Source organism: Melospiza melodia, chromosome 5 (assembly GCF_035770615.1).
Source record: "Melospiza melodia melodia isolate bMelMel2 chromosome 5, bMelMel2.pri, whole genome shotgun sequence".
Classification (NCBI taxonomy): domain Eukaryota; kingdom Metazoa; phylum Chordata; class Aves; order Passeriformes; family Passerellidae; genus Melospiza; species Melospiza melodia.
In genome coordinates this window covers 89228212-89252300 of record NC_086198.1, presented here as the reverse complement: position 1 = coordinate 89252300, position 24089 = coordinate 89228212, and the positions used below count along the sequence as shown (strand labels likewise).

At 45.3% G+C, this 24089-nt stretch overlaps 1 protein-coding gene across 1 annotated transcript in view; it reads right to left on the bottom strand.

Moving 5' to 3' along the window:
* ATRN (attractin) overlaps positions 1–24089 on the bottom strand; it is a 154266-nt gene that overhangs the window by 97251 nt on the left and 32926 nt on the right. Inside the window, exons 2-9 of the mRNA XM_063157763.1 lie at positions 22332–22415; positions 17955–18068; positions 8954–9082; positions 6845–7050; positions 5650–5818; positions 4218–4308; positions 2858–3101; positions 316–499 (exon numbers count right to left, since the gene is read on the bottom strand). Coding sequence (XP_063013833.1) covers positions 316–499; positions 2858–3101; positions 4218–4308; positions 5650–5818; positions 6845–7050; positions 8954–9082; positions 17955–18068; positions 22332–22415 — 1221 coding nt within the window. The remainder of the gene's footprint in view (positions 1–315; positions 500–2857; positions 3102–4217; positions 4309–5649; positions 5819–6844; positions 7051–8953; positions 9083–17954; positions 18069–22331; positions 22416–24089) is intronic.

The window sequence follows — 24089 nt, the reverse complement described above, 5'->3', positions numbered from 1 at the left end:
CTTGACTGCAGTAAATGCACTAATATGCACAGGCTGTATGGCTAGCAAGAAAAAAACATCAAATATTTTTCTTTTCAGCTTGAATCAAACAATAGATTAAAATGGATTTCTTGGCTTGTTCACAGCCTTGATTATATTGATTATATCATTCTCTATTCATAAGGGGACATAAAAACAAGAGATCCAAGAGCACAGCATCTATCCTGAATTCAGGTAGATATAAACCACTGTACCCTCATCAAATACCCATTCTCTTGTTCACTACAAACAAAACTGGCAGGGCAGTAAACAGGAAAAAGAAGAACAACAACTTACCACATGCGGGAATCCACTTCATATTTGTACAAATCATCTGCCAGCCTGTACTTGTTGGCACTGAAGGCCTTGTAACCCCCGTGGATATAGATTGATCTTGTATTTGGATCATAAACACTGCTGTGACCGTATCCTCCCTGCACCAGAGCTCCGCTCGTCTGCAAGATGCTCCAGGTATTTGTCACTGAAAAGCAAGTGACAAAACATGGCTTATTTCTGTCCATTAATAACTCATCAACAACATGGTGAAATAAATTGGGATTCCCCTGACTCAGATCTAGACACTGTCTCTATCACTTCACATCCAAAAATATTCCCCTTCAAAAAGTCTGTTGTCAAGGAGCATTGCCAGGTATTTTTAATTGGAGCAGAAATAGCTCTTCCACAGTAATTTTTTACATTTTGCAGACAAGATAAGTAAATGAGAAATAAATAGTAGAGAAATAATAGATTTCATTTCAATGACATGAAAATGCCAGTACTGTGACTTGATTTTGAATGGGACTCAAGAGCACTTTTACTTTTTATATATATATATAAATATATATATAAAGCCAGACAGCACTGAAGCCAAGTCTGACTGTGAAGAACACTGCAGTTAAAAACTAATATGTGATTCATGATCCTGTATCTCACTCACTAAAATAACATTGGTCTGAAGCACTTTAGACATATTATAATGGCAAGTGAAATAAAAATACCACATTACACACATCACATTACACACCAAATCTCTGTAGTAAGTGCTGAATGAAACCCTATACAAGCTTCCCAACTACAGGCCAGAGCAGGCACACCAAAGGCAAAGGAAGTGAACAGTCTGCAAGATCACACATGGCAGAAACAAATCACTGCCTGGTTCTCTCTGGATTTCTCTGAAAGGAAGAGATCTTGCTCACATAGACTCCAGAGAACCAGGCTCCAGCAGATCCTCTGGATCAGCATGACTGGAGGACAAGGACAGCAGGAGCAAAGTGCAGACAGGGCCACTATTCCTGAGAATAACCAGCACACTCTTGTTGTGAACTTCCTGTGCCTAACTACAATCCTGACATGGTCTGACGAGCCAGCAATGTGTCTCCATTTCTGAGCTGGGTACAAGTTCAGCTTGCCTGAAAAGCCTCCTGTGCTTCTCAGTGCTTATACTAGAACTCTCTGGATCCGAGAATCAGAGCCTGGACTACTCCAGGATATGGGGGTGAGATCCTATCAGGAATACGGGAATCCAAAAATTCAGCACCTGTTTCCCACAGCATCTGCTGCTGGGGACGTGGGTGTCAGGTTAAGTAGGTATTTGGTCTGAATTGTTACAGCCATTATTATATTTGCAGAATTAAAAAACAATTTCAGAAGTGTTTGTTTTGTCAGAGGGAGAGACGAAAACTAATCTAAATTGTTCCAGAGTTGCCCTGCTTTACCTCTCAATTACAGCTTTATATCTTTGGGACCTAATGCTGTGTATAAAGGTGGAGGCATATGGCTGCCTGCTCACTGGGTTATACAAATCTGTTAGGTTCAACTCTTGTACATACAAACAGGAGGAGGAGAACATATTTGTCTGTGTTTTGCAATCTGAACACGAGTCATTTAAATAACATCCAAACCAGCTGATCCACTGGCAGGGCCTGACAGGAGGGCTGCCCGCCCTCCCTCCCTCAGACAGGCTGTACTCCTGGACAGGAGGGCTGCCCTCCCTCCCTCCCTCCCTCCCTCCCTTCCTCCCTCCCTTCCTTTCCCCCTCACTCCCACAGGCTGTACTCCTGCACAGGAGGGCTGCCCTTTCTCCCTCCCTTTCCCCCTCACTCCCACAGGCTGTACTCCTGCACAGGAGGGCTGCCCTTTCTCCCTCCCTTTCCCCCTCACTCCCACAGGCTGTACTCCTGCACAGGAGGGCTGCCCTTTCTCCCTCCCTTTCCCCTCACTCACACAGGCTGTACTCCTGCACAGGAGGGCTGCCCTCCTTCTCTTTCCCCCTCCCTCCCACAGGCTGTACTCCTGCACAGGAAGGCTGCCCGCCCTCCCTCCCTCCCTTTCCCCCTCCCTCCCTCCCTTTCCCCCTCCCTCCCTCCCTTTCCCCCTCCCTCCCTCCCTCCCTTTCCCCCTCCCTCCCTCCCTCCCTTTCCCCCTCCCTCCCTTTCCCCCTCCCTCCCACAGGCTGTACTCCTGCACAGGAGGGGTGCCCTCCCTCCCTCCCTTTCCCCCTCCCTCCCTCCCTCCCTCCCTCCCTTTCCCCCTCCCTCCCTCCCTCCCTTTCCCCCTCCCTCCCTCCCTCCCTTTCCCCCTCCCTCCCTCCCTTCCTTTCCCCCTCCCTCCCTCCCTTCCTTTCCCCCTCCCTCCCTCCCTTCCTTTCCCCCTCCCTCCCACAGGCTGTACTCCTGCACAGGAGGGCTGCCCTCACTCACTCCCTTTCCCCCTCACTCCCACAGGCTGTACTCCTGCACAGGAGGGCTGCCCTCCCTCCCTTCCTTTCCCCCTCACTCCCACAGGCTGCACTCCTGCACAGGAAGGCTGCCCGCTCTCCCTCCCTTTCCCCCTCACTCACGCAGGTTGTACTCCTGGACGTTGCTGATGTAGCCATAGAGGGGGCAGTGCCCGAAGAGCACCAGCATGACGGTGCTGTTGTCCCTCAGGGTGACCACGTGTGCCGAGTGCCCCACCACGGCGTACTGCTCCTTGGCGCGGGGAGCCAGCACGGCCCAGCTCTGCCGCGGGATGTGGAACACCCACAGCTGGCTGCTCACGTTCCCCGTGGCGTCCAGCTTGCCGCCGTACATGTAGATGTTATCCTTAGAGAAGGCACAGAGGGCAGGGAGTGCAGCATTAGGAAACTGCTGTTTGGGAAGCACTGGAGCTACTGGTCTGAAATTACCTAATAAACTCCCCTGGAAAGGGACTGGGGACAAGGGATGGAAGGACAGGACACAGGGATTGGATCCCACTGCCAGAGGGCAGGGATGGATGGGATATAGGGAGTTAGGAATTGTCCCCAGGATGGTGTGAGGCCCTGGCACAGGTGCCCAGAGCAGCTGGGGCTGCCCCTGGATCCCTGGCAGTGCCCAAGGCCAGGCTGCACATTGGGGCTGGGAGCAGCCTGGGACAGTGGGAGGTCTCTGCCTGCAGCAGGGGACTGGGACTAGATGATCTTTAAGCTCCCTTCCAACCCAAATCATTTTGTGATTCCATGATGAATTTCCATGCTTTGAGGTTCTTCAAGTGCTCTGTTTGTGAATGACAGTGAGGAGTTTTTTGAGTACTTATGAGTAAGCTTTGCCCTGGCCTGCACTGTTTGAGCTTAACAACATTCCAAACCCAAAAATCAATAAAAGATCACCTCATTTCCTTTCCACAGACTTTGCTATCCTGCTCTCACATGGTCTGCACTTACAGCAAGGCACACAAGTGAGAAAGGAGGTAAAAACTGTCAAATCCACTTGCTGTGTCAGATGCTGGAAGATTAGATTCACAAATTTACTTGCAGAGCAAGTAACAAAAATCCGTAATCCCCCAGCACTGCTTTGGTGTCTTGGACAACAGAGCTCATAAAAATATTCATGTGATCTACATAAAAGGCAGCTGGGGAACTCCAGCAAACTCAGCCTCAGGCATTCTTGTCAGCACAGACAGCAAGAAGGAAATAATGGACTCACTGGCCTCAAAAAGTCATCTTCAAAATCTCTGGAAAAAGGGCAAAGAAGCAGCACACAGGCAGAGACACTGCAAACTTCCTAGGAGAGCCACCCAAGGATTCCCTGGAGCACAAGGGCACAGCCTGGGCTGAGCAGGGACAAGCCTCTGAATGAGGAACACTTCTCCCAAAGCAAGGCTGACGTGGGATAAGGAGTGGGAAGCAGGAGAAAAGAAGGGAAATCAGCTGGGAAGTGAGTCTGGAGCACTGAACTTACCTTGTGCAACGCCAGTGAATGACCATATCTCATCTCTACTGAGTTCACAGAGCTGTTCAATGGAAGCCACTCTTCAGAAATGAGATCATACCTGTATAATTAAAACTGAATTACTTTCCAAGGAATAGGTATTAACGCTGAGAATATGATTGTTTGTCCTTTCTAAGATTTGGGGAAATTTATTTACCAATATAGTATGTTAGATATAATTATTTACTGAAATAATAAATCCTGCCATGATTTCAGCATGCACAAAGCTCATACAAACTACTTATGGGTTAAAAAAACAGTTGAACCTGCTCTGTAAGTCAACATCCATAGGTTGATCTCCTTTGCCCTGTTTTCTTTTCCATACAAACCCAAGAGCTAGCTGTGACAACCCACACCACCTCTCCCTCAAAAAAGTAGGAAAACTTTACACTAAACTTAGGTAATTTGCAACTATTTGATTAGAAAAACTCTGCCAGCACTTAAAAAGCACTATTTAATTATGTTTTTGCTATTCATGCTTAAAATAACATAAACCCTCTGCCCTGAAAATGGCTTGTGGCTTTTCATTTAAAATAAGGCACTATATTTGCCAAGCTAAGGGCCTTGTGAGATAAAATCATCTCTGAGAAAGCATTCAACAAAGTCATAGGGTATCCTATTAAAAAACAAGGTGTGACTTTGGAGGAGTAAATTGTGGATGCAACTAGCAACTGCTCTACATTTAAATGTGTGTTTTCAGCTCCTCTTCCCCTATAAGAACTATTACCTCCGGATGTGAGTGCAGAATACACAGCTCTCACTTAGGTCCATCAAAGTAAGGTACACGAGTATCTCTGGAAAAAAGTCCAGCTTTTGCCTAGATTTGTCCTAATACAATACAAAAGCTGGGGTTTTTTAAATGGACTATTTCCATGAAGTACATTATTATTACTTTATATTTTAGTTACTGTTACATCTCCTCAAACAATTGCATAAATGCCCTCATCCTAATGCCACTCCCTGTTTAGTGTCCCATCCACTGTGGATAACCATCCAGAGTCATCAGTAGGTGTTAATTAAGGAGCCAAAAACTCAAGTGACACAAACACAACATAGAGAAGGGCTAAAAAACACTGAAGCAAAATTACCCTCTTTGAATATGAGGCTAGATATAATTTAAGAGCTGGCCCAGAAATATACAGAGAATAGTTAAATGCTGACAGACACAGATGAATCAAAAGCTCCCTGAACATCAGGAACCTTATGCTTTTCTTTTCCAAAATTAGCACCCCTTAGCAAGATTTTCCCCCATCTCAAACATGAGCCTGAGTTTTTATTATGGCTGTTTTCCCTCAGAGACGAAGCACAGACCAAAGCAAAGCACGTCAGGTGGCATTTCCTAAAAATAACTCTCAAATCTAAGTTCCTATCTTTAGTTTTTATTATCTGGGTTTATACTCACGCTAAAACCTTCTGAGAGTCAGAATGATTGAAGACATAGCCTCCAACAATCCACATTTTATTGTCATGGATGACGGCTTTGTGAGATGCTCTGGCAAGTTTTGGAAGAGTGTATTCTTCCCGTTCCCAAAACGACTGGTTTGCAGGAAGAGGAACTGAACAGCCAGGACCTGGGAAAAGAAGGTTTAAAAATGGATTTTTTCCAAAGCCTGTATTTCAGCTGGAGGTCAAACTCCTGCTAGTGCTGTAGCTGGTTGCATTTAATATGGGACTAATTCTTACATATCAGTAGGTCTTGGCAAAGCAAACATCTGTGTTCAGGCCAGATCACTGCCAAGTTGGAATGGCTGATCAGCTCAGCTGGACATGAGAATGAGACATTTCACATGTTCAAACAGTTAAGCTATGGCAACCAGGTTCAAATTTGCTTCAGGGGCATAGGAATGAGACTCGAAGGGATGCCTGTACACCACAGGTTAGTCCCTCTTTGGATGGTTGCTTTTAAAAGCAATTCTTAAAAAACACAGAATCACAGACTGGGATGGATTGGAAAGATCCCCTTCTACCCCCATGCCGTGGCAGGGACACCTTCCAGAGGGTGCCCCAAGTCCCAGTTGTCCAACCTGGCCTTGGACACTGCCAGGGATCCAGGGGCAGCCAGAGCTACTCTGGGCACCCCGTGCCAGGGTGTCATCACATTCATTGTAAAAAATTTCTTCCTTATATCTAATGTAAACCAGCCTAGTTTCAATTTAAAGTCATTCCCCTTTGTCCTGGCATTCCAGGCCCTTGTCCAACATCCTTCTCCAGCTCTCATGGAGGCCCTCTGGGCACTGGAAATGGCTCTGAAGTCTCCCTGGAGCTTTCTCTTCTCCACACCCCCAGCTCTCCCAAACTGCCTCCAGAGCTGAGAAGGCTGCAGCCCTTGGAGCTTCTCTGTGTCCTCCTCTCCAGCATATCCATCCATCCATCCATCCATCCATCCATCCATCCATCCATCCATCCATCCATCCATCCATCCATCCATCCACATGAAGTGTGGTCTTTTAACTTTAAAAAGCAGGTACTCTGTTTGTTCCTAGTCAAAATGCTAATGCTTGTCATGCAGAACAATCCCGCGTCCTCCCAGTTAAAGTGCCAGCTCCAAACACAGGAAATGCATCCCCAGAGCTCTGTGTGCCCAGCAGGAGACTCACCTTGCCAGCCTGCAGAGCACACGCAGGCTCTGGAGCCGTTGAGGCTGCAGTGGCCCCGCTCCGGAGCGCCGCAGTTCCCCGGGCAGTAGGGAATGTCACAGGCCTCTCCCTTCCAGCGCTCGGCACACTCACACTGTGGGGCCAGGCTGCTGCTGTTGAGCCTGCACTCCCCCTGGCCGGAGCAGTTGTTGGGACACATATTGAAACTGGGGAAAAGCACAAGGCAGCTCGTCAGGAAGGAAAGAGATTCCCAAGAATTATTAACAAAGGCAAGAGTGATGCTGAAGAAAATGAATACAAATCATTACAAACCAAGAGAGAGTCATCTGCTACCTGGTGTGATGCACCTGTAGAGATTTGTACTCTATTCCTAAAAACTGCTTCATTTCACAAGTTAAACTCACAGCTCTTCTGAGAAAATGATCAATATGATTTTTAGCCATTTGTAAGGCAAATTACTTGCCTTAAAACACCCAACAGTAAGTGAGGACTTTCATCAGAGTGTAAGGCTGCTGTGGTGTCTGTGCAATTTATACTCAAACTGTTCACAATTAGGTGCTGTTCTGGGATCTGCTTACCAAGAGAACAACTGGAGATGAAAACCAAGCCAAAGACGTGCCTAGTTCGAATAATTTCTGATTTTATAATATCTGCAACGTAGCTGAGGCAAAACCAGATATAACCTTGGTAAAGGTCCACATTTTGAGAACATAATAATTTCCAGACTCCAGTATTTGCTGGTGTATCAACCAGAATAATTCACAGATGGGAATTAGTACCCATATTCTCACTGTCACTGGCTCCAAGGCAATTTCACAAGTGCTGAGAGAAACTACTACCTACACTCAGTGACAACTATGAAGACTGTTATGTTTCATTCAATCTACTTGCTGGAAAAATGTTACAAGCAAACCTAAGAACCAGAACACAAAACAGCACTTGAAAATTGTCTGAAATGATGAAGAAAGTGACAAATTAAAGGAATATTGTTCTTGAAGACAGTATTTTATTGCAATGGTGCAAATCCAACATCTGGCAGTAGATGGAGTCCTGGTTTATGCAATCAGACTTGGAAATCACTGCCTCTTCAGCTCCTCTGATCCCACTAACTTTGCATACACTCCTGATCTTCTTCTGAAGCTTTCAAGGGGTGCTGGATGCCTCCTGTTTTTAAAAAAATTCACTATTATGTGGGTTATTCAGCACATATTTGTGTTCTTACTGAGGATGAAAGCACTGAGACTTGATATTCAAAAACTAAGCTTCTCATTTTAAGAGAAAGTCAATTTTTGCAAGAAGTCAGTTAAGACTGAAGCTTTTCCAGCTGTTTTTTCTGAAAGAGGTGAGACTTCCTGCAGATTATTCCCAAATTAAATCTCCCAGTGTGGCACAAACATAACTTGCATCTGTATGAGCAAAAAAAATCCAAAGCTCATGATCCCTGCAGAAGCAAAACCTTCCATCTCTGTGAGTATGTCCACACATTTACCTCAAGACAAAACCTTTCTAAAAGCAGTTGATGAATTAGGGAGCATACGAGAATTACTTTTAAAAAGCTCATCAATGAGGACTAAATACATGTCAGTGAACAGAAAGCACCCATCTGTTTAGAATATGAACGAATATAAAACCAGTCCAGAATAAAAAGAAGCCAGATGAAGGGATTCAATCCAGGGACTGAATAAGAAAGCAAATCCTGAGGATGAGGACCCTCAAGAGCACGTACAGCCCAGTGTCTCAAGTGAAATGCTGGCTGATGGAAAAGTGTGCTTGTGCTAGAGTATCTGCACAGCACTCAGGAGCACAGACATGCACAAAACATATCAATTCCTGTTGTTCAGATAGAATCAAATTGATCCAATAACAAAAAATAAATCGTAAGATGCCTTTTGGAGCAAACATTCATCCACACAACTGACAAGTTGTAACATTGAGCACATGCCACTTATTGGCTGTTGCAAGGGTATAATAAAGATTAAAATCTAATTTCAGGTGTCTGCTCATAATTACACACTTCAATGGCAACTGCTTATTTCAAGACAAAAGTAAGAAAAGGGGAAAACTCCTTTTGCTCAACCTGCAGCATCACTGTGGAGTGGTGCCACTTACTTATAGGTGATGTTAAACCCTGTGAGATTATAGGCAGCATCACTGAAGAAATGTAGAAGAGCATATCCAGAAGTAGCTACAACTTCAGGTACTGTTTCATTGCTGTCCTTCTCAGGAACAATAAGACCACTGGAAAAGTAAAAGAACAATATTAGAAGTGAAATAGAAGGCAGCAAAGCAACAAGAGTAAATGCACCAGTACTTTCAATAAAATAATTGAATTTCAATAAAATAATTGAAACTCGATGTATTTCCATTATTTAAAATATAATGAATTTTTGGAATCATAAATAAATGTATGTTGGAAGTATTTAACCTGAGAAAGACTGAAGCTAAATAGAATTTTAGATATCCCTATCAAAAACTTTTCCCTCCCTTGTCACTCAGCAAAGAATTAAGCAGGTCCCATTCATAAAACAAGGTGGCTCCTTTGGAAACAGAAATTAATGTGTCCCAAAATAAAATCTGTATTACGAAGTCAAACTAAAGGTCTGCTGAGCTCAGATCTCCTCCTGACTGCGGGCTACAAAAATGATTGGGAAAGGCTGTGACAAACCAAGCAAGTACAGGGCATTGTGGCAAAGTGTAATCCACCTTCCAGACACCCAGTTCAGATGCTTAGGCCTGGAGAATGCACCCAAGCCAGTACAGTAAAATAAACCACTCTGCCATGCTTCGACCCAATTCATTTCTTAATAATTCGTATCCTTTTCACCTGAAAAATCTGCAGCAGTGATGTTAAAAATTTAATTCCACAACAGCAGAAAAAGGATTATTCTACTCATTTTTGACTTGCTGCCTTTTGGGTTCTTTTTCTATGAGAAATACGAACAGTCAGCCATGGAATCACAGACTGGTTTGCATTAGAGGCTTAAACCAGAGACTTAAAACTCATCCTGTTCAACCCCTGCCATGGCAAAGACACCTTCTGCTATCCCAGGCTGCTCCCAGCCCCAGTGTCCTGCCTGGCCTTGGGCACTGCCAGGGATCCAGGGGCAGCCACAGCAAATCTGGGAATTCCAGCCCAGCCCCTGCCCACCCTCCCAGCCAGCAATTCCTTGCCAAGATCCCAGCCCAATCTCCCCTTTCCCAGTGGGAGCCATTCCCTGGCTCCTGTCCCTCTGTCCCTTGTCCCCAGTCCCTCTCCAGCTCTCCTGGAGCCCCTGCAGGCCCTGCCAGGGGCTCTGAGCTCTGCCTGGAGCCTTCCCTTCTCCAGGGGAACATTCCCAGCCCTGCCAGCCTGGCTCCAGAGCAGAGGGGCTCCAGCCCTGCAGCAGCTCCGGGGCCTCCTCTGGGCTCTCTGCAGCAGCTCCACGTCCTCCTGCTGTTGGCCCCAGGGCTGGGGCAGCTCTGCAGGTGGGCTCTCACCTGAGGGAGGGCACAGGGACAGAGTCCCCCCTCCCTGGGGATCAGCCCAGGCACGGGGGGCGTCCTGTGTCCCAGCTGCTCACGAGGCCAGGGCATGTCCAGTTTCTTACCCACCAGCATCACCAAGTCCTCCCCTCCAGGGCTGCTGTCCATCCCTCCATCCCCCAGTCACTTCTCATAATCGGAATTGCTCCCATCTGATGCAGGACCTTGCACTTGACCTTGTTGTATCTCATGAGATCCCTACAGTGCCAGTCCTTGGTGACGCCCAGGTCCTTCTGGATTCCATCTCATCCCTCAGGCATTCCAACTGCCCCATATCTTCTCATCATCTCTTCTTTTATAAGCTCTACCTGACTCATCACATTCATGTTTGTTGTCCTTTCTATCATAGCAGCCTGTCACTCTCTCAACTCCCACCTCATTCTTTGCTTCACACTTCTGGATGCCTTTGGCTGTTTCTCTCACCTTTCCAGGTTCTCTGAGATCCTCCAGCCTTTTAGTTTTCCAGGACTAGCTGAGAGAAGCAAAGATGGTGGGCAAGACTATCTACAGTATTGCAGACACACTACAGATTTATATAAAGGTTTGTCAAAATAATTGGAACAAACTGACAAACTAAAATGAGCTTTGAAAAAAGTAATTACTACCTATTTACCTATAACACGAAATACTTTGTATCTGAGAGGGAATGTTTATTTTTCATTTAACAGAAGCTTGACAAAACCAAAAAATTAAAAGTTGATTCCTCCCTCATACAAAAGCCATCAACATGGGCACAAATTCAAAGTCTATTGAATTTACGTTTTTAAAAGCCTTTATCCATGCACAGTACATTGTCCAGCACCCCCTGCTCACAGTCAGCTGCTATTTCCCTGTACAGATCCACCTCTGCCCAGCCTCACTCCTGCTTCCCAAGGCAAAGTCGAAGCTCTGTGACCAGCAGGGGCTCGAGGGGCAGAGCAGAGCGTGCGGGGCAGGGAGCCGGGGCAGCTCCAATCAGCCCAGCCTGGCCCCCACCCGGCCACTCCCCAGAGCCCAGGGCCACCAGCAGGCAAAAAGCAACGATGGAAAGAATTTTCCCCCGAGAAGAACTTACTTTCCTTTTTTTACATCTATTTAGAATAGAAAGCTAATGCAGTTGAAGAGAGTTTCCTAGGACAGAGTAAAGGAGTTTACCTGCTCAAGGAAATCACTCCCAGCTACCCACAGCACCCACTAATACCACCTGGGAAGCACTTGCTGTGACCTGAACTTTTCTGTCCCCATGACACAATACAATGGAGTGCTCCAAGAACAGAACAGACCCTCAGCAATCCTTTCTACTCCAGATTTGGGGGTATGTGCACCAAAACCAGCAGATGAACAAGCTACCTACATCAGGATCACACTGAAAATTGCACAACAAATCTTAAGGTGGACAAAAAATTCATTTTACCAACACACCATAAAAATCACTGGAACCTGATCCCATGTTTTGGCTAAGCAACTCCAGCACATCTGCTGATATACATTTCAAGAAATATTTCATTATGAGAAAGCCAAACTTCCCCCCGCTGCTCATTCACTTCTCAATGGTAAGGGATTAAACAGCAAAATTAATTCCCTTTTCATCTCTCTGGAAGAGGTGCTTTATTTCATTCTCAATGTTTGAGACTTCTGAAGTTTATCTCTCCCAAAAGACCATCCCTCACAAAACCAAAGAACAAAAAGCCTAACAAACTTCTTGTTTGGTTCATAACTATTCCCTTGTAATGGACACTGTAGGACAGTACATCTCCACCACAGGAAAACAAACATTTGAAAATTATTTGGGTGAGGCAAACTGCAGCTCAGGGACAAGAAAAAAATTGCTTTTGTCTGTTTTCTTCTTCAGCACTTATCACTGATATTACAGGGCAAAGTAAGTGGAAGGCAAGACAAAAAATCCCCTCAATAATCTTTCCTAATAAAAGGACTATCCTTGACAATTCTTTGTGTTCTCAAAGAAATCTCAGATTTGGGGTTTGTTTGACCAGAACACAAGTACCTCCATAACAATGCTTGCATCCCAGATATTCCCTATTTCCATCTTTTTCTGGTGATTCATGTGTAAATAACTAAAGAGTATGTTATGCCTCCTACACAAATTTGAAACACTCTAAGGAAACTTAATCACAGAATTGTCTGGGTTGGAAGGGACCTTAAAGGTCATCTAGGCCAAGCCCCTGCCATGGGCAGGGACACTTTCCACCAGACCAGGCTGCTGCAAGTCCCACCCAGCCTGGCCTTGAACATTTCCAGGGATAGGGCATTTTAATTTCTTTCAGAGAAAGCCATGAAGACAACACAACACAGCAGGAACAATCAGAGCCTGAAAGGTTGAACCTCAGAAACAGTGAATAAATCAACCTGCTCCCAGCATCATATGGAATAAACAGAAGCACATCAGAATTTACATCTGCCACGAAAAAGAATCCAATAGGCAGAATCAGAATGATAAAAGATTATGCAAAACTTCCTTTAAATTATGATCCAGAATCTCTGAGCAACTCAACTTGGCCAAGATTAGCATGTTTCACAACACACTGCTTTTATTTCCTTTCATAAGGTTTCAAAACATTTTGCAACCATCACTACTCCAAAGCAAATAAACACTCCTACTCAGCTCAGCTGCCCAGTGACACCCAGGGAGAGGCAAACCTCTGCTTTGGACAGAAATAACATCTATTTCCTGGACTGCTGAAGTCAATGGCAGAAAGTAAAAGAGTATCAGAAATCAATGAAACATAGAATGGCCTGAGCTGGAGAAACTTTAAAAATCCTCCTGTTCTACCTCCTGCTATGGGCAGGAACACCTTCCACTATCCCAGGGTGCTCCAAGCCCCAGTGTCCAACCTGGCCTTGGGCACCTCCCATGGAACAATTCCTGCCCAACATCCCATCTAGCCCTACTCTCTGAAGGCTGTCACTTCTTCCTTGTCCTGTCACTCCATCCTCTTGTCCAAAACCTCTCTCCCACTCATCATGGAGACTCATTTCAAGTATGGAAGTTCACATTTATGTCCAGGAGACCCAACTTCTTCACTATCATAATTTAAAACAAAGGGCACCTCCTCTATTATTTTTCTTGGATTTGCTATGTGAGTATCACAATACTGGCATATTCCTCATTTCCTCCAGAGACACAACCTGTTAGAGATCAAAGCATGAGAAGCTCTACTAAGCAGAAAAAGGGTATAATTGAGAGTCACGAAAGGAAAGGGTGAAAATACAGAGTAGAGCTCATGCAGGAGTAAAAGGATAAAGATCATACTGAAAAATCAGCTTTCAATCCATCAAAATCCAATGCAAACAAATTATCCTTATTTTTAAATACATTGATACATCTGGACACACATACACAAAATGGCAACATTTCTCTGCTACTAAAAACCAGTCCATGCACCTCATTCATACTCAGAACTACAAGACTAAAACAAAACAAACTAAAAATAGCAGTTACAGGAGACTAAAAATAAAACAATAGCAAAAAATAAAAAAGGAGGGAGGAGAATATAAGGAGACATCTGAAATTTATAGTCTTAAATGAAGCAGGATGACTCCCAAACACGGACTTTTAAGGAAACAAACCCATTGCAACAACATGTACGAAAAAAGCCTAGACTATAGATTCATTATAGAGCTGGCAGCCCCTCACATTACAATCTTCCTTGAAATCTTCCCCCCTTGGTGCAGTAGAGGCAGAAGCAGCTGCAGCACCAGCACAGGGAAGCTTATCTGTCTGCAGAAGCCTCCAGATCAGGGGCTTTGCCCAAAAACCTCCTCAGTTCTTACATGACTCTGGCTATCGAAGGATCATGGAACAGTTTAAGGTGGAAAGGACCTTAAGGATCATCCCACCCTGCCATGGCAAAGACACCTCCCACTGCCCCAGGCTGCTCCCAGCCCCAGTGTCCAGCCTGGCCTTGGGCACTGCCAGGGATCCAGGGGCAGCCACCCTGTGCCAGGGCCTCACACCCTCCCAGGGAACAATTCCCAATTCCCAATCTCCCATCCAGCCCTGCCCTCTGGCAGTGGGAGCCATTCCCTGGCTCCTGTCCCTCCATCCCTTGTCCCCAGTCCCTCTGCAGCTCTCCTGGAGCCCCTCCAGGCCCTGCCAGGGGCTCTGAGTTCTGCCTGGAGCCTTCCCTTCTCCAGGGGAACATTCCCAGCTCTGCCAGCCTGGCTCAGTGGTAGGGAAGCTCCAGCCCTGCAGCAGCTCTGTGACCTCCTCTGGACTTGCTCTGGCAGCTCCACGTCCTCCTGCTGTTGGAAGCCCCTGAGCTGAATACCCATTTCCATGGCAGCAAGGTCAGTTACAATTTCTGGCAAATAATTGAGGAAATAGAAGGAAAAAATAGAGGAGAGTCAACCACATCATCTATGTACAAGGAGAGGTAGGAGTGAGGTTCCTTTAACTTCAAGGAGAGATAGCTGAAGAAGGATGAAACCTAAATTTTGACCTCAACTACCTCAGGAGAGATTAGAGAGGAGGGAATATCAGAGGTTCACAAGAAAAGGACAGGAGGCAACACACACAGGTTGCAGCAAGGGACTGTGGCTAGACATTAGTATTAGATTAATTTTGTATCATTATTTTAACACCAATCTCTGCACCATGGACCCAGAGGATCAACAAGACCTCCATCCTAAAGATAAACTCACACCTTGATTGGACAAAGGGCTCTGATGGTCATCCTGCTTTGAGAGAGGGATCAGACCCTTCCAACCCAACTCAGCCCTACACCCAAATCTGGGTGCTCAAGTGCCACATTCACCATCAGGTACCACAAGGCTGGGGAGCTGCTCCTGCTCCAAGGGAACACGGGCTCACATCATCCTCCACCTGGCCCCTGAGAGCAACCACAGCAGCTGCTGGGCCACTGCCAAACGTCCTGCAGAACAACACCTGGGTCTGACCAGGAAAACACTCCGTGCCAACCCGATCACAATGAAAATAAAGGCGCAAAACCAGCTCTGGTAAATGTTTAATGCGGAGTAAAGTTAACAAAACCAACTAAGTTCACAGGTGCTGAGTGCAGTTTATCTACTTCAGATTTCTTCATCAGTGCTGACAAACATACTGCAGTTGTTTCCATGTTCTTTTACTGCAGTTTTGAAGCAGCACATTTACACAGTCTCATTGTGCCTGTGATCACAAATATAAGCCAGCAAAGATATTTTTAACACTGTTTAATAAAAAAAGCTCAATATGCAGGACCAGACAGCTATGGGAGCTCTCAGAACACAAGGAGTTTAGTCTATACACACACTTGAACTGTGTAAATGTTGGCATTAAGCAAATATTTATTGCTGTTAAAAATTGATAAATTTAAAGTTTCCCTACAGTTCAATGCTGAGGATTCCCAAGATCATCTTAAATATATACAAGATTATATATATATTTCAGGATAAATATCATCTTGTGAACAAACATAAATGAGCATCAGAAGGTCAAGAAAACAAAATGAGAGCAGAGAAGGAAGTGAAGGTTCAGGGAACTGCTGTAAAAAGTCAGGCAGGGAACAAAAATTGAGTTGAGAGAAAGGAATTTCTAGTGTTTATCAACAAACTCTCAAAGCTTACAGGGCCCAACTGTATAAAGCTCAGTCTTGTAAATCTCCTGGCAGGGTACAAATAATGAACAAGGAAATATGTTTACGGTAATAATAAATTTAATATACCCCAACTAAATTGGGAAAATATGAACACTGCTATTAAAAAACTCCAAGGCATTTATTTTGTATTAGAGAAAGGTATTTTTCAACAGATGCTTTCTGGTACTTCACCAAAATGAGAAGCATCTGCCATTTCCTGAACTTGGATTACTGAATAACACAGCTCACTGCTAATGAAGCTAAATTCAAATGTCATCTAAAGAAGCAATTAAAAAAAATTGGAGTTTTTTCCCTACCTCAAAAACATTATTGTACTAAGCTCATGTTTGCTTGTCCTCAAGACCAGGCTTCCTGATTTACAGATTTCCCAGTCTGAACCATAATTGTTAATGCTGTGAAATACTTATAAGTTCAATTTTAAAAGCCCATTAAGTTTTGGAAAACACACAAGAAATGGCAGGCACAAATCATCATTTCACCTTTTCACCAGTGTATTAAAAAATAGCTTGATTAGAACAAAATTACATTGGTCAAGATGACATTTCCTCCTCTTCCTGCACATCAATCAGAACACGATACCAGAGAGCACTTCCAGGTGGCATTGCCATGTTTTTGGAGCTTTTTAGAAGAGAAAGGTTGTTCCTTCCTCAAATTAGCTGTTCTGTTTTGACCTCACCTTAGTCTGAAGCTTTTACTCCAAAACAACGCTACATTTGCAGCTGAAGACCAAAAAAACCACATGTGGTGGTTTAAATTTTTATCAACTTTTTTCCCTCTGCTGATTTTCTCTCACAGACATTATAAGGATTTTTTAGAACAAACATGAAGTATTTTTAGACCTTCATTTCACAAATGAGAGGAAGCCCAGCAGAAGGTTAATTCTGGAAATAGTTACGCAGCCTCTTGGAATAAGCAGGGTCCCAGGGGAACCTTTAGTTTTTTTCATAGATAACTTGGGATTATTTTCCTAATTTCAGTTTAAAGAATAAAAAGCATGACAGGGTGGTGTCACTGCAAGACTGAAACACAGAAAAACACAAGTTATGTTTATGTCTCAGGATGAAATGTGGATTGTTCACCAGCAGCCACACTGATGTCTCATCACATGGACAAGCCAAACACCTGTAACCTGTTGGCAGAACAGGAATTTTTACACATCAGGAGCTGGAGAGGGACACTTGCCATGGGATGGAGAACAGGGAATGGCTTCCCACTGCCAGAGGGCAGGAGAGATGGGACATTGGGAAGGAATCCTTCCTTGTAGCAGCAGTGAGGCCCTGGCTCAGGTGCCCAGAGCAGCTGTGGCTGCCCCTGGATCCCTGGCAGTGCCCAAGGCCAGGCTGGACACTGGGGCTGGAGCACCTGGGACAGTGGGAGGTGTCCCTGCCATGGCAGGGGTGGCACTGGATGGGCTTTAAGATCCCTCCCAAGCCAACCATCCTGTGATTCTGTTTTTTACAAGGTTGATTCATCATTGCTGCTCCTGAACATGTCCCAAGTAACTAAAGACTTTGAAGTTTAAGGTACATAAAAGATATACATAATTCTATGAGACCTCCATGTCTACAACATTAGCTGGCTTTTGCCCTTCTGTGTGTATTGACACACTGCAAGTTTAAGTCATACATCATGTTCAAACCCATAAATGGGGTAGTTTTCTCCTCTCAAAGGAGCCTGCACACCAAATCATCTCCAGCCCAGACAGACAACAATAATTTTTTTGTCTCCCAAAGAATCAGGATTTGGAAATGAAAACATAATACTTAAATGCTAGAGTGCAGTGACATGACTTGTTCATTGTAAAAGCTAAAAACAACTCTTTAATTGTTTATGCTGACAAAGAGTGCACAAAAGGACACTGGCTATATGTGCTGCACTTGCAGTGTTATACATTTGGATTACTGGATCATATTTTCAGCCTGAGATGTAAGTCAGGCTCTAAGTTAAGAAAATACCACTGGCTACAGTTAAGAGTCTCACCAAGGGGAACTCACCTAAAAGCTGCCAGTAAGGGAGCATAAATTGAGTCTCCATCATACACATACAAGTGGTCCCAGCTGCACTCTGTGGCAAAGTGATTGAATCGAAGCCTGAGGATTGTGTTTGGCCTGTAAAGAAAAAATAAATAAAGAAAATATTTGTAATTAGCCACTCAACACACAGGGCAAAATCCCTTTAACACACTTCTCTGGTGTGAAGCTCTGGTCTAGACAGGACTAAAACTGAGTCATTTGGTGTAACTGTAGGTGCATTAAACATGCTGTGGTTCAGGGGTTTTTTGTATGCAGCTCTCCGGGTATTAAGCAAAAATTTCTTTATGGTCAGAAAACTGTGTCCTGTTGTGCAGAACAGATCATGGAACCACACAATATCCTGATTTGGAAGGGACTGACAAGGATCACTGAGTCCAGCTCCTGGCTCTGCACAGGACACCCCAACAACCCCACCCTGAGCCTGAGCACATTGCCCCAGCGCTCCTGGAGCTCTGGCAGCCCTGGCACCACAGCCACTCCCTGGGGAGCCTGGGCACTGCCTGAGCACCCTCGGGGGGATGAGCCTCTCCTGAGACATAAACTAAGCCTCCCCCGACACAACTGCAAGCCCTTCCCTTGGGTCCTGTCCCTGGTCACACAGAGATCAGTGTCTGCCCCTTCTCTGCCTCAGAAGGAAGTTGCAGGCTGTGATGAGGCTTCCACTCAGTCTCCTGTTCTCCAGGTTGAACAAACCAAGTCACCTCAACCACTGTTCAAACAAGACAAATGTCCCTCTGCAGCTCTCCTGGAGCCCCTGCAGGCCCTGCCAGGGGCTCTGAGCTCTGCCTGGAGCCTTCCCTTCTCCAGGGGAACATTCCCAGCCCTGCCAGCCTGGCCCCAGAGCAGAGGGGCTCCAGCCCTGCAGCAGCTCCGGGGCCTCCTCTGGGCTCTCTGCAGCAGCTCCACGTCCTCCTGCTGTTGGCCCCAGGGCTGGGGCAGCTCTGCAGGTGGGCTCTCACCTGAGGGAGGGGCACAGGGACACAATTCCCACCTTGCCTTTGCCATCAGCCCAGGCATGGGGGTCCTGGGGGCCGGCACACATGGCTAGGGCAGGTCCAGGTTTTCAGCATGGTAAGACACCATTTGTTCCATGCCAATATAAAAAAGATACATCTAAGGACAATTACAGAGAAAGCACAGCAGATATTTAATTCTGGCTCAGCTCCAGGAGGGTGCAAACAGCACTAACACTGCTTAGACCTGAAACAAATAGAAAATGAATGTCTATCAGCAGTGCTTGTTCCCACCCACAGCTGGAGCTGTTGAAAGGACAGACACAAGTGTCTAGGATCTCCCCAACAGTATTGCCCTTGAATTCAGATGAACTCCCTGTTAATCCTAATCAAAAAAAATTTTTAAATGTCAGCTTGCTATATAGTCCTTCCTTCCCACAAAAGGGAGAGTCTTTAGGGAGTTATTCTGCAAATGACTGTTTTTTGATAGGTACAACAATCTACTCTAGGTCTTTGGAAAAGAGCAGCAGGTGGAACTCAAGGATAATGCCCTGCCTAAAGAAAAGGTACAAAGAGAACCTATGACTTCAGAACTGAGCAGCCTGTGGAGGCACAGGGAATTGCTTCTACTTGAATAGCCTGACAGCTGTAGAGCAGAAAAATATTGTCAATCAATAAAGGTTCAGACCACAAACAAAAAGGAAGAGTCTCTTTGCAACAGCCAAGAACTGGTAGGAGACAGCCCTCATCTGCACAATCACATAGTCCCTCAGGACCCATGGAGATCATCTACCTCGTTCACTCTCCTGGGAAAAATGAAAAGGACTCCCCTGGGATAAGAACAGAGCACAGACACCAGCCAAGAAAACTCAGGAACTGTGCAGAAATGAAATGAGAACACTAAGGAACACAGGGCTGCATATTTCAGCTGGTTTAATCAGCATGATTATGTCTTTTCTGTTTACCACCATGCCCTGACAGCAGGGTATAAACACTCACAGGCAGGAAAAGGACTCCAACCTATGCCTGGCTATGGAACAGGGAGGAACATTTCTGTCTTTCCAGCAAGAAAAATCTCACTTCAAAATCCATAAAGTGGTGGTTCCTTAGGAAGCCTCTCAGTAGTAGTAATTACAGGCTGGAGGAGCAGCTTTGGTGACATAATTGAGGACTCATAAAAAGCACTTCTATTCTGATAAAAATACGAGTCACAATATCTTTTAAAAACAGACGTTATAAGGGTTAAAGCTGGCTATGCTGGCATTGCTGAGGCTGGTTCGTCAGCAATAATGCTCTTGTGAAACATTTTTAAATTATTTGTAATTGCAAACTGTCAGCAGCTGTTTTCCTATTACCTACACAAATTAAAAGAAGTAGCCACTTGGAGCAGCCAACTTTTGCTCTTAACCACCTCAAACAACTGGGCTCCTTATAAAGTTAATAGTGAGTGGTTGCCTCCCAGTTTTATCATTCTGCATGGTTCTAGAGCTTAGGAATTAAACTTCCTCAACTCAAATAAATGTCTGAAGCAGATACAATGAATAATTTCTCCAAACTCATCAGACCTCCTGAACAAAGGACCATAGAGTGGTTTGGGTTGGAAGGGACCTTCACAACTATCTTGTTCCAGCCCCTGTCATGGACAGGTTGGTCCAAGCTCCATCCAGTCTGACCTTGGGCACTGCCAGGGATCCAGGGGCAGCCACAGCTGCTCTGGGCACCCTGTGCCAGGGCCTCACACCCTCCCAGGGAACAATTCCCAATCCCCAATATCCCATCCAGCCCTGCCCTCTGGCAGTGGGAGCCATTCCCTGGCTCCTGTCCCTGCAGGCCTTGTCCCCAGTCCCTCTGCAGCTCTCCTGGAGCCCCTGCAGGCCCTGCCAGGGGCTCTGAGCTCTGCCTGGAGCCTTCCCTTCTCCAGGGGAACATTCCCAGCCCTGCCAGCCTGGCTCCAGAGCAGAGGGGCTCCAGCCCTGCAGCAGCTCCGGGGCCTCCTCTGGGCTCTCTGCAGCAGCTCCACGTCCTCCTGCTGTCGGCCCCAGGGCTGGGGCAGCTCTGCAGGTGGGCTCTCACCTGAGGGAGGGGCACAGGGACACAATTCCCACCTTGCCTTTGCCATCAGCCAGGGCTGGGATCAGGGGCTCTGGGCTGGGTCATGTCCAGCTCTCACCCAGCAGCACCCCCAGGTCCTTCTCCCCAGGGCTGCTCTCCAGCCCTTCCCCACCCATCCTGTGGTTGTGCTTTGCCTTGCTCCAGCCCTGTGCAGGACCTTGCCCTTGGCCTTGTGTAACTTCATGAGGTTCACACAGTCCCATGTCTCTGGTGTGTCCAGGCCCCCTTTCGTGCCATTTCTTCCCTTCAGCACCTTGTCCACACCACATGGCCTGGTATCCACTGGCAGATTTGCTAAGGGTGCCTTATTCCACTTGTATGTCAGCAACAGATACATTAATCACAGGGAGAAGATTAAGGAAAAGTGCCCTCTGGGACTGTAGCAAATTCTGATCCCCCAAGACGCTAAGAGGCCTCAGCTTGCAGTGTGCAGTGCAAGTTCACACTCTCACACAACCCCTGCCAATTCACAGCCCTCTCTACCTGCACACTCAGGGAACAACATGGAATGTGACTGAACATACAGATGTTATCACATAGCATCATATCTGACCATGGAAAAGCTTTAGAGACTAAACAAATGGATCTTACAGTCCTGGTACCAGCTTGGTTCTATCAAAAATATATTTCAAGAAGTGAGATGGTCTGAACTGCTGTACCATCAATCAGGTGACAGAGGACAGACATTAAATATGCTACTCCTAAAAACCTGTGCAAGAAATTGCTGTAAGCAATATAAGGATCAAATACAAGAAGGGCAGCAAAGTGAGGGGAGAGATCTGAGAGACTTCTCCCAGTTTCTTTAGAAAGCCTTTGCAATAAAAGGTCAGTGGTTCCTCTGAAGTCCTCATGGCTCAGTGAGTAAAGAAACATCTGAAGTTCATCACTACAGAAACTGATTCTTCATGAATAAAAGCTTTCAGAGCTTTCTCTTGTTTCTCATCCTACTGAAAAATCCCATGTGCAGTGAATCCCATCATCTGAATGGCCCATGATGATGTCAGTTAAATAATTCATAATCCTTCATTATTTACAGAAGTGCACTGATTTTTGTTCACCACATGCTGTTTCAACACAAACCTCTTAAACAGAAGTCAGTTTGGAGGGCTCAGTTACACAAAAATTTATTTACCAAGACCAATTAAGTGTTGCCCAATTTAGCTTTTAGAATAGCCAGAAAGAATCGTGAGACTTAACAATATTCAGGGCAGATAAAACTCACCTAGAAGTGCCAATAAGCAATACAAAATTCCAAGCTGCTTCCAACACTCACCTTCCTTCAATGAGCCAGGTGCATTTTGTCTTGTATTTGTAATTTCCAGGCCCATCTGTGACATACCCTGAAGGTTCAGTGAGTCTGCAAACAAAAACACAAAGACAAACATTAGTGTCCAGTGGTTTTAAACATTCAGAAAGGATTCTCTAAATTCTGAAGATCCATCATTAGATTATTATCTACTTAAGAGCCACCATAAACAAACCAACTACAGCACGACAAAACCCAGCTGGGAGTCTCCTGTTGAACTCTGTGCAGGCCTTCTGATGATTGTTTCACTTCAAGAGTAATGGTTTCTCTATCATATTGATGCCATGGTTCCAAACTTGTATGTATGGATATACCACCTAACCAGCACAAGGAATTCCCCAACAGAAGCTAAAATTATTCCTGAACTATTTATTTAGACAAACTGTACTATTGCACGTGGTTCAGATGAAGGCCATGGTGCAACCTCTCACTCATTCTGTATTTGACTCTCCACAAACTCCTTGACAAGCTCCTAGATGGAGAATTGGATTGAGAGTTGGATCCCCCAAGCCCCTGGATCCCAGGCTGGACTGGGCTTGGAGCACCCTGGGATAGTGGAAGGTGCCCTTGCCCGTGGATGGGGTGGAATGAGATGGGCTTTAAGGTCCCTTCCACCCCAACCATTCTGTGATTCTGTACTGTTATCAACATCTGCAAATGCTGCACAGTGCAAATTCTACTCCAGCGAAAGAAAACCATTGGGATATGCATTCCTGTCTCACATGAATTAGTCAAAATATTCCAGATGAGTATTGCAGAAACTTCTGAAAATAAATGACAGGGAAGCATGGCAGCAGAAGGCAGCAGCACCTGAAAGTGCCCAAACACCACGTTCTGGTAGAGCACACACTGGCACCCAAACCAGGATTCCTTCCTAGGCCAGTTATAAACTCCATGGTCGGCACACTGCTGGAGCAAATCACAGCCCTCTGGCAAAATTCAACTGTCCTACTTACAACACAGCTCTAAAACAAAAACACTCTAAATTTAAACTTGGCAAAAAGAGAGGAAAGCAAGACTAGAAATTCCTCAAACCGGTATCGTGGAACCTTTTCTGTGCCTTTCCCCAGTGATCTGTTAATGCTAACATCTCACTTTTTAACACATTTAAAAATGTGGGCTGAGTCAAAAATTATTTTCCATATTCTTTTCCATCAAGCATTTTTAAGGTTGATCTCTGATTCAAATTAAAAAGGCAAAACTCACAGGTTTTTGAAAACCACCTTCCTCTGTCTCTAAATGAATTTATTACAGTACTTTTCAACCTGAGAAATTGAGCTGAAGATTTTAAAAAGCCAATCACTGAAGTTCTGCAGAAAATGGACATTCAAGCAAGTGAAGAAAAAGCTCAGATTTTTGGAAGCACAAAAAGCATCTGGGCCCTCTATGGAGACACAGATGTCAGTGTAAACCGAGATTAGATTTTAAAAAAATACACATACAGAAGGTATAGATTTAGGCTGGATATTGGGAAGGAATTGTTCCCTGGCAGGGTGGGCAGGCCCTGGCACAGGTGCCCAGAGCAGCTGTGGCTGCCCCTGGATCCCTGGCAGTGCCCAAGGCCAGACTGGACACTGGGGCTGGGATCAGCCTGGGACAGTGGGAGGTGTCCCTGCCATGGCAGGGGTGGCACTGGGTGGGCGTTATGGTCCCTTCCAACACAAACCATTCCATGATTCTGTGATTTATATTTCTTTTAAAATTTCAACATCTTAGAAAATTCAA